The 10,643-nt window shown below is 53.0% G+C and overlaps 1 protein-coding gene across 2 annotated transcripts in view; it reads left to right on the forward strand.

Moving 5' to 3' along the window:
- Positions 1 to 9,031, forward strand: part of Stxbp1 (syntaxin binding protein 1) — a 62,494-nt gene extending 53,463 nt beyond the window's left edge. The window contains exons 18-20 of one of the 2 annotated variants that reach the window (XM_015990969.3): positions 342 to 496; positions 2,135 to 2,260; positions 7,323 to 9,031. In XM_015990969.3, coding sequence (XP_015846455.1) covers positions 342 to 496; positions 2,135 to 2,244 — 265 coding nt within the window. In that variant the 3' untranslated portion in view covers positions 2,245 to 2,260; positions 7,323 to 9,031. The remainder of the gene's footprint in view (positions 1 to 341; positions 497 to 2,134; positions 2,261 to 7,322) is intronic. The other variant, XM_006998039.4, reaches the window with a different exon arrangement.
- The last annotated feature ends 1,612 nt before the right edge of the window (positions 9,032 to 10,643 follow it).

Below are 10,643 nucleotides of genomic sequence, written 5' to 3' on the forward strand. Positions count from 1 at the left end.
CAGACGTCAGGATGAGAGCCATCCAAGCAAAGCTGCTGAGATGAACTGGGTGGTGGTGGCGCACGCCTTTAATCCCAGCACTCGGGAGGCAGAGGCAGGTGGATCTCTGTGAGTTCGAGGCCAGCCTGGTCTACAGAGTGAGTTCCAGGAAAGGTGCAAAGCTACACAGAGAAACCCTGTCTTGAAAAACCAAAACAAACAAACAAACAACCTGCTGAGATGAGCCAGTCTGGCACTTGTGTTTCTAAGAGAGTGGCAGTGGCAGTCGCAGCTCAGGCACCGGCAGTCCAGGTCAGCTCACCTGCACCGACAAGTCACCTGTGACTCTCTCTCTCCCTCAGCGCCCGCTATGGACACTGGCACAAGAATAAGGCCCCCGGGGAATACCGTAGCGGGCCCCGCCTCATTATCTTCATCCTGGGAGGTGTGAGCCTGAATGAGATGCGCTGTGCTTACGAAGTGACCCAGGCCAACGGCAAGTGGGAAGTGCTGATAGGTGAGCAGGGCGTGCGTTCTGCAGGAGTTGCTGCCTCACTGCACCGTCCCTCCATCCCACGCTTGGTGTTGCATCTGTCTGAGGGCCTCCCTCACCCGCAGAGCTTGGCCCTGGGTAACAGTGGGTGAATGGCAAAAGCTAGGGTCTGCCCTACTGTGTCTCTTGCTGAAAGACAGCGTCTTGGGGTGGAAAGAGCCTGGTCATAGAGTCTCAAATCTGTACACTGCCAAGTGGAGTCACCTTGAGCAAGAGCGGAGCTCTCCAACAAAACAGAGTTCGTAGCGCCTACTTGCAGCCTGAAGCAGGCCCGAGAGGGAGATAGATGCACACTTTGGGGCATCAGGCCTTGGACCACACCTGACGGAGAGCTGTCACGGCTGTCCTCTAGTACTTCCTGTTGGAGGGAGTTAGCATGTCCGTAGGTACTGCTGACGCCCACTGGTGGCTGGCTCCTAAGGATTCCCTAGCCGGTCCCCACTACCTCTGGTCTGCCATACCCCGTGTCTCCTGCTCCCTTCCAAAAGAGCAGAGCAGCTGGTAGAAGCTGGTCAATTGCAGCAGGAGGCCCTTCCTACTTCCTGTCTCCAGGATCATCTGTAGCTCCTAGGGCTGGCCGATTATTGAGGGAGCGAACTCGGAGTTCTTACAGATTGTGTCTTCCTTTTGACCCCAGAGTTTGTCAGAAGGCTGTCCCAGACACTGCCCTGCTTAGGCTCCCCTCTGTGGGAGCACATGCTGGATAAAGTGCAAGGCCAGAGACTGCGGTATAGCTAGAGTTATCTCCAGTCCCGCCCGGGCCTGCCAATCTCCACCTACACTGTGGTCCTAGGAGTGTGCTGAGCACCCCATGGAAAAAGGTCCTCTTAGGGCCTATGGAGTGCCACCTGGGCCGTTCACAGGCGTTCTGCTGGAGAGGAGGCCCTGAGCTGCCCGGCCAGCAAGGCTTCCGTCAGCTCCCTGGTGCAGTCACCCCACTAGTGTCGCCCCCATTTATCCAGTTTGGATGACCAACTCGCAGCACCCCAAGCTGTCCAAGCAAGCAGGCCCCTTAGAGCAGTAACATGGCTGCTTCCGGGTCCACCAAGACAGGCATGCAGGGGTCACCACCTTCGCACAACGGGGGTGGGAAGACTGTCCTCCCACAGCATCCCTGGTCTGGTTTCCGTGCCTGTCTGTCTGTCTGTGGCATAGGCCCCATGAGTGTTCCCTGCTCACTGCTTGCATACGTGTCGCATGAATGTGTCAGAGGACCTGAGCTCCACAGCTTCCTGGACAGCAGCTGTCACAGCCAGGCTTTGGGTGTGAACCTTCCTTTTCTCCTTTGGACCTTCCTTAAGGTTCCTCGTGCAGGGGGAGGAGGGTAGAGACCAGGGACAGAGAGCTGCCCATGTGGGTTCATGGAGGGGCTTCCCAAAGACAGCCACCATCACTGTGTGGCCTCACATGCTTCATGCATGCCAGCGCCTTGCTGCGTGCGTGTGTGCGTGCGTGTATGCGTGTGTGTGCGCGTGTGTGCATGTGTGCGCATGCATGTGCCTGTGCATGCTTTGCCTCTCAACGCCTCTCTGGCTGCGGGCTGGGGCCTCCGTTGGCATGTCCAGGGGCGCCCCTGTTCAGCCAGCCTCTATTCTCCCACAGGTTCTACTCACATTCTCACTCCCACCAAATTCCTCATGGACCTGAGACACCCCGACTTCAGGGAGTCCTCTAGGGTATCTTTTGAGGATCAGGCTCCAACAATGGAGTGAGAGCCAAAGAAACAAAGTAAAGGCGGCTTTTTACAGAAAGAAACTCTTCCGCTCTGAAGGGCTTTCTTTGGCTATCCCGTCACTCTCCTTTCTTCTTCTCTTTTTCCTTTCCATTCCTTTGAGTTTTCTTTTTCCAAGAAAATGCTTGCAGTTCTTAACGCCGATTGAAAATGTGTCCAGCCTTCACGCCCTGGGCTCCACCCACCCGCTCACTCAAGCCCTGGGTGAATGCTGCCCAGTCAGCCAGCTGCCGGCCACTGGGGTGAACCCAAGTGCCAGTCACTGAACCCTCCAGGAGCTGAGGGATGTCTGAGGCACGGTGCCCAAGCCTGCTGCCCAGGTTGAGATGTAGACCCTATAGAGCAGGTACTCTTGATGAGGCCAGCAGACATTCAGGACGGCCGTGTGTACAAGGGCCAACACTTGAGAGATGCCCAGAGCACCTAAGGGTGAGGAAGGCGTGAGGGAGCAGCAGACGGGGTGGACACCTCTACTCAGGCACTCGGAGGGCATCGGTGCAGAGGGCTGGCCGCCCTCCAGCTGCTGTAGGCTCGGTGACAGCACAGTTCCGAACTCTCTGTCCTGCTTAGTTCCAGTGGCGCAGGCTAGGACCCCAGCTCTCAGCAGGCAGAGGCAGGTCCAATCCCACGCAGGCTACAGAGCGAGTGAAAGACCAGCCTGGGCAACTTAACAGGACAATGTCTCACAATAAAAAGTTAAAAAGAAGGCTGGCGAGATGGCTCAGTGGTTAAGGGCACATAGTACTCTTGTAGAGGACCCACATTCTGCCCCCAGGACCCACATTTGGCTGCTCACAACTACCTGTAACTCCAGGGGATCTGATGTCTTTGACCTCTGTGAGCACCTGCATGTGTGAACACATACTCACACACTGACAAATAATTCAAATAAAACTTTTTTAAAAAGGAAGAAGAGGGCTGGGATGTAGCCTAGTGGTAGACCATTTGCCTACCATGAGTGAGGCTTGGGGGAGAAGAAAGAGAGGGAGGAAGAAGGGAAGAAGTTGCTTTATATTAGTGCCGGATCTTGTAGAGTTGGCCAGTCACGCCTCTCTCGCTGAGGCCTCTTGGTGAGGTCTGTAGCCCTCAGAAATCCTTCTTGACACCCCGAGGCTTGTCCCTCCATACCCTGTCGTTTGGCCTAGCAGACTCGCTTCTTACACACCTCCTCATCCCCTCCCGAGCCTTCCTTTGAGTGTGTTGGGAACCTCCTGTGTTAGCAATTTCAGTGTTTATGCCTGCTTTATCGTGGGCCCTAAAAAGGTCCTTTCACCGTACGTTGACATGTGACCCCTGAGTCAGCAGTTGGAGTGGCCCGTAAGCAGGAGCAAGAGACCGGGACTGGTAGCCAGGACTGGATGACCAAGGTGGCCACTCTGCCTCCCTGGCCCCAGAATGCAAGCACAGGGAGGCAGGTCAGCACACCAAGGCTCCCTCGGGCCGGTCTGGAATTGGGTGGACCAGATGCAGGCTCCAGCCATGCATACCTCTGTCCTCCTGGGGCATCTCGGGAACATGGCCCTTCTGAAGCTGGACTACACCACCAGAAGCTGGCTTGCTTACTGTGGTTTTCCTGTTGAAAGAAGAAATAGTAGGCTACTCCATTTATCCCCACTTCCCTCGGTAGAGGGCCGTTATCTCCAGGACAACAGCTGTAAGCCAAGAAAACAGAGTCCTCCACTCCATCCTTCCTGGGCTCCCTTTCCTCGGAAAGCAAGGTCAATAGGACATAAAGCAGAGGGTTGTACTTCTGTCACCTAGACTCAAGACGGAGGCACTAGGGTCTCAAGTTCAAGGCAGAGTGTGTCTAAAAGCTAAATAAGTAAGCAGAGTGTGGTATACTCCTGGTACTGGCGATGCAGAGGCAGGCGGACTTATACGAGTTCAAAGCCAGCCTGGTTTACATGAGAGATTGAGGACAGCCAGGGCTACAGACTGAGACTGTCTCAAAAGTAAAGTTTAAAATATATGTGTACAAAAAGCAGGGAGACAAAACAACAGCAAGTCACCCAGCCGCAACACCACCGAGGCCAGAGACAGGAAAACCGCTCGCTGCCTCTCCTGTTGTAAACATCCAGGGGAAGAGACAGAATAGTGCAGAGCCTTGCAGAGCCCTGCTTTTGTAGCTTGATGTCGGGATAATCTTTTTATAAGTGCTTCTCTCCATCCTCACTTGCCTGAGGCACCTTCTGATTGATTTAATGTGGAGGAAATCAGACATTCAGTACTGAGGAGAGGTAACAAGTCACGTGACAGAATGTAAATTAATATAAAAAGTTAATTTAAGTTATAAGAGCTAGTTGGGAACAAGCCTGAGCTAAGGCCACACTTTCATAATTAATAATAAGTCTCCGTGTAATTATTCAGAAGTTGGCAGTCCAAAGAAAAACCGACAACAGCTTACCCTTCTGGAGACGAGGCCCTGCCATGAGGGAGAGTCCCTGGGAGATAGTGCCCTGCTGTGTCTTCCTAGTCCTCTCTCTCCAGTCCCCAAGGCAGCTGACCACTGAAGAACACAACTCCACAAAGCCTCACCTTAGTCTCCTCTAACCATCCCTCCAGACTGCCCATGAGTGACATCATCCCTCCAGACTGCCCATGAGTGACGTCTTCTCTCCAGACTGCCCATGAGTGACATCTTCCCTCCAGACTGCCCATGAGTGACGTCTTCTGATTAGATTTTACATTCTTACCTTGATGGTGTGGGCCAGCAGTGCCACTCAGGAGTGGATGGCCGGGAAGCCATCAAAACAAATGAGAGAGGGGTTGCAGAAATGGCTTGGTGGTTAGGAGCACTGGCTGCTCTTCCAGAGGATCTGGGTTCAATTCCCAGCACTCTCACTGCAGCTCATAACTGTAACTCCAGTCACGGAGATCCAATGCCTTCTTCTGGCCCCATTGAGCACCAGGAATAGATATGATGCCCTGACATACATAAAGGCAAAACACTCACATACATAAAACTAATTTAAAAAGAAACAAAAAGAAATGAGAGACCTCTCAGGCTAGATTAGACCTGTTTAGTGCACATGCCACTTGTAAGGTTTCAGATGTGCTGTGTTCTGGGTTGGGGCTGTTGGTTCTGACACACAAGCATCCCTTGTGTGTCCATCTGATAAGGATGGCACCTTTGAGCCAGGTGGTTCTCCTTTAGCACAGCACTCGGGAGGCAGAGATAGGTGGTTGTCTAAGTTTGAGGTAGCCTAGTCTACAGAGCTAGTTCCAGGACAGCCAGAGCTACACAGACAAACCCTGCCTCGAAAAAATAAAGGGGATATTAATTCTTTCCAAGGGAGCCCCTAATAGAGAGGACCACCCCCCCAAGGCTTTGGAGCATGAAATGGTCATGTGACTAGGCCTCAACTTTATCTTCGGCGGCCACTGCTGGCATCTCATGATCACCAGCTGTGTGGACTAAGAGTCTCGGCTCATGAGTAGAAGGTCTACATAGCCAAGCTCTTGGGGACTAACATGAGATAACCTGCAAAATGCAGCTTGTGGCTGCTCCCGCCCACTCTGCAGCATTGATGGTACCTCGCTCCATCTGCAGGACTGCAGTGTTCAGATTGCTGGGTGTCAGGAACCGGCTTCAGGTGACCTGGCCTGATGCTGGCTCTCCAAGATTCAGTGTTCCACTTGTTCTTCTGTAAAGACTAGGAATGTTCAGTGGTTAGGAATGAGATAGTACCAGAAAATTCTAGAGCATAGGTTCCTCGACCTCTCTCTGACCTCCCTGAATTTCTCAATGCACATGTGAGAAATGGGAGGCACTTTGGAACAGGCCAGTGTCCAGGCCAGGGAACAGGACATTCTTTAGCCAGTATGCTCCCTGCTGACTCCTCGCGGATCCAGAGCTGGGCTGCATGGAGCGGGGGTCCGGAAAGCCCTCCTTTTGGGGCTGGCTCCTGCTGCCTCAGGGCTCCTGGGAAGTCTGGCAGGCTCACTGAAGCCAGCATGCTTTAGCAGACAGGGGGAGTATAGAAACCTCAGACACCCCACAGCACCCCCCTTCTGCTGAAGGAGCTCAGTCTGCAGAGTACTAACACAGCCCCTAAGTACACTTAGGGCCAGCCGGGGCGGACTCCTCACGCAGAGCAGTGAGTGCAGGCAGGCCCGGACGCTGGGAGGCCCTCTGGGAGGGTCGCCCCTCTGGGAGGGTCGCTTTCCTGCTGGTCCGAACAGGTGGTCAGAGGCACAGGCACCAAGTCCCCCTGTGCTTGCCCTTCGAATGGAGTCGGGAGGGTCTCCGCTCCCCACTCCCACAGAGGCCTGTTGCTTCCAGGTCCCCAGGGAGGCACATTTTCAAGAACGGATCTTTCCTTGAGTTCTCCTGTCCCACCAGGACCCTGCTTTGCACTCACTGCTGCGTGCATGCACGCCTCATGCTCACACCACCGTCACTCCATTCTGTTTGACTAAGCCCATGTCCAAGCCACTCAGTCCATTCGTCATTTTAGTGCACCTACATCTCTATGAAAGGCCTTCATTTTTAAATGTTTTTATTTTTTATTTTTTTACCTTTGCTCTAGAAGTATATCTGATTCCATTAGCTTAAACTTTTGCAAGCATTTCTAATCTCTTACAATGCAGGTCTCCGCAAGGTAAGGCCTCAGGTCCCCACCCTTTCCCTCTCACACCTGAGGTCCCCCACCAGGCCAGCACCCACATGCCGGCTCCCAGACTTCAGTGGGTCCCCGTGCCCAGCAGGCAACCTCTCCACATAGAGATGCCTACCAGCCTCTGCCCTTAGCCACTGTCCCTTGCCATATTTGAAATTTCTCTTCCTGGCTTTGCCTTTGACTTCAAGAGATAATAAAGAAAGCGTAGCTGCCCATCAGCTGGCAGATGGCGCTGGGCTCCGAGATTGAGAGGTGGTTCCTAGGTTCAGCCTGGAACCCAGCTGAGCCTAAATGCCTCCTAAGTCCATTCTGACAGGGCCCAAGGGCTCCATCCCCACCCACTCCCAGCTTCCACTGGGCCCAGAGGAGGGTTGGGGGATGGAGAAAGAAGCCTCCGGTGAGTAGGTGAGTGAGCTCACTGTCTTCTCTGCCTTGCCAGGATCCACACACATTCTCACCCCACAGAAACTGCTGGACACGCTGAAGAAGCTGAATAAAACAGACGAAGAAATAAGCAGTTAAAAACATAAGCCGCCCCTCCAAAACCCTGGCTCCTTCCCACAGTGCTCTGCAGCTCCCCAGTGCGAAGCCTCCCCAGCCCTGCACGCCCTGGCCACCCTGTTGCCAAGCTGAGTTCTTCTCCTGTGCGAAGACATCCTACCTTGTCCTTTGAAAGCAAGAGTGTATGTGTTGTTTTTTAAAAATGAGTATCTTCTGTGCGTATCCCACACGAAGTTCACGTGCACGCGCCACTGCAGAAGCGTCAGAACTCTGGACTGAGTGGACCCTCCTTATTTATGATCCTGTGACCTGTATATAGCCCTGCGCCGTGTGCGCACATTGCTTGAGTATGGAAAGGTAGACAGACACGTGGGTGTTTCTCAAAGCTTGTTTGGGCTCATTTCTGGTTTTGTTGGGAATCGTCAGGGGTCTGTCCCCCAGATACTTCACGCTGAGGAGTGATCTCTCCGGTCCCTGCTCACCCCTGTTCTCATGCACAGAGGCTGGGGAGTGGCGGTGAGCAGAGCTCTAGAGGCCAGCATGGAACACGCCTCTGCCCAGTGTTGCGGCTGTGGGTGGGGCTTAGGGTGTCCACAGGAAGCCAGACTGCGCGCCGGCCAGTTGTCGCCAGAGCCCGGCACTACTCCCGACCTGTGTCCACAGTGCTCTAACCTGGGTTAAGTCCTCCAGCCTAAATCAGCATGTAGCACCCTCAGTTCCTCAAGAGAAGAGTTAGACACAGCCAGCCCCCCCCCCCCCCCCCCGCTTTCCCAGGCTTCACGTAAGGGTCAGGAGTGAAGTCCATGGGTTTGATACCCTGGTCAGAGGGTGCTTTGCTCTAGAAAGGTTGTAGGCCTGAGGAACAGGGGCCTGCTCATCTTGTCTCCGCTCTGCAAGCGACATCAGTCAGAGTATCCAGAATTTGAGATACTTCATCACCTTAATTTTGTGTAATGTACAGTCATAGGTCATCGTGGTTGTATGAGAAAAATGATCATTTTATTCTTTGTATTAAAATCGTCGCTGTATAAAACATAGCTAGCTATAAAGCAGAAACTCCAGAAGCAGATGCTGGAAGGATGGTCTCCATCCTCAGGACGCAGCAGCTCCCTGAGCATGTCACTCACTCTGCTGCTGGCGTCGTGAAACAAAGACAGTGGAAGTCACAAAAATGTCCCCAGCCCTGCCCCCCACCGCGGACTTGTGTGTATTACTGTGTCTTGTGCTGTCTTCGCAAATGTGGTCTATGCCTCCCTCCTCCCGCAGGTGACCTGTGCCCTTCCCCCTCCCTGGCTCTCTTAGTTCTTGGTCCCGCCCTCGTCCTTCCCCTCCAGTGACCTTGTCCCCTGAGGACCCAACCGTAGTCGCACTGGTTGATTTCTTCTGTAGCTGCTTCTTTCGTCCCTTCCCTCTGGTCAAGCAATGCTCATGCTTCAGGACCTCGTTTGTTGAACATGTGGGGTTTCCTTTATGTTATTTATATAAATAATTTCTCAAAAGGATATTAAAAAAAAAGCTAGTCTGTCTTGAAACTTGTTAACTTGAAATTCTCGAATCTCAGTGTCTCGAGTATGGAAGCACAACTGTGTACCGCTCTGTACCGTCCTGTACTGCAGAATTGGAGTCTAATAAAGACATCAGCGCTCACTGGTGGTGCCCAGTCTGACTGCCCATCCCACAGCTGCGGCTTGGTCTGCTGGATCCAGGGGATTGCGGTTTGCATCACGTCACATCAGTACCTGTCTCTAGCCTTGGGCAGAAAAAAAATGCTGCCTCAGTGGGCAAGCATGGTGATACTCACCTTTAATCTCCAAATTTGGGTGGCAGAGGCAGGGGGATCTCTTTGAGTCCAGCCACCCAGGTCTACATAATGAGTTCCAGGTCCAGCCAAGGCTGCATAGTGAGACACTCTCAAATGAATGAAAAACAATAAATAAGGACTTGCCTAGACATTAGGCGAGCTGCTTTCAACCTGTTCCTTTCTAGAATGCCTCTGCCTCAGACACTGCAGGACTCTGTATGTAGTCGCGGTGTATTTAGAGCCCTGAGATGTCGGTCCCTCCGTCAGTGTCGTTGGCCTGCCCCAGCCCACAGGTAGAAAGAGCTCCTCCAGTTTGGAAGCTGGGTGTCCTGTGACCTGGGGAATCTGCTATGAGGTTGGCCCAGAGAGGAGTAGACACCAGACCAACATTATGGAGAAACAGAGGACTCACAGGGCACAGAGGCATGGGGCTCATTAAATGCCCTCCTGCTGAGGTTTGGATATGGCTTGTCCCTGGACATTCATGTGCTGGGAGCTCAGCCCTCAGTGTAGCAGTCCTGGCAAAGACTGAGGGACATGACCGGGTCATCGAGGCTACTGTGGTTCTCGCCAGAGGGCTGTTCTGGAGTCAAGCCTGTTTCTTCCTGCCTCAGCTTCTCACAACGGACTCCTTTCTCACATGCTCCACCCACGAGCTGTGAAGTGTGCTAGGTCCCTCGACCTCCATAAGCAGCTGAATAAGCCAGGCCCAGGGCACAGGCTTGTGATCCCAGCTGTTTAAGACGCAGAGAAAACAGTAAAGTTTTAATTCTAGGGCTGCCTAGACTACAGAGAAAGTTCAAGGTCAGCCTTAGTGAAGCCGTTTCAAGACTAAAAGATAAGAACTTGAAGTTGGGTCTAGGGGAGGAGGTGGGGGGGTGGCAAGAGAAGAAGAGAGAGGAACTGGGGTTGGTATGTAAAATGAAAGAGAAAATTTTAAAAAAGGTGGATCTGAAGCCAGGCAGAACAGTTACCTGGTGGGTGAGGCCCTAGACATCATTGAAACACCACAAAACACAAGGAAAAGCAGCTAATTAGTGCTGGGAAGACGGCAGGTACGAGCACTTAGGATTCAGAGGACTGGGGTTTAGTTCCTAGCGCTCAGAGGGTGAGTGAGTCACAACCTCCGGGAACTCCAGTTCCCAGGGATCCGACTCCCTCTTCTGGCCTCCGTGGGCACTGCACATAGACATGCAGGCAAAACATCCATACACACAAAAATAAGTCTCTGAACATTATCCTGCCTCGGTAACAGGAAACGACACCCTCACTGTATGTAGGAATGGACCAACTCAAGGCTGCCAACGTCTGATCCTGCCCCTTGGCGCCACCCTGTGTCCTGACATAAGTCTCTTTAATGAAAAACTCCACCCCTTTCTCCTCTCCCTCCTCTCCCAGGAGGTGTGCACCCCTCGACTCCTCCTTCTCTCTTCCTCTCTCCTTTCCTGTCTTCTCTTT

Source organism: Peromyscus maniculatus, chromosome 4, assembly GCF_049852395.1.
Source record: "Peromyscus maniculatus bairdii isolate BWxNUB_F1_BW_parent chromosome 4, HU_Pman_BW_mat_3.1, whole genome shotgun sequence".
NCBI lineage: Eukaryota > Metazoa > Chordata > Mammalia > Rodentia > Cricetidae > Peromyscus > Peromyscus maniculatus.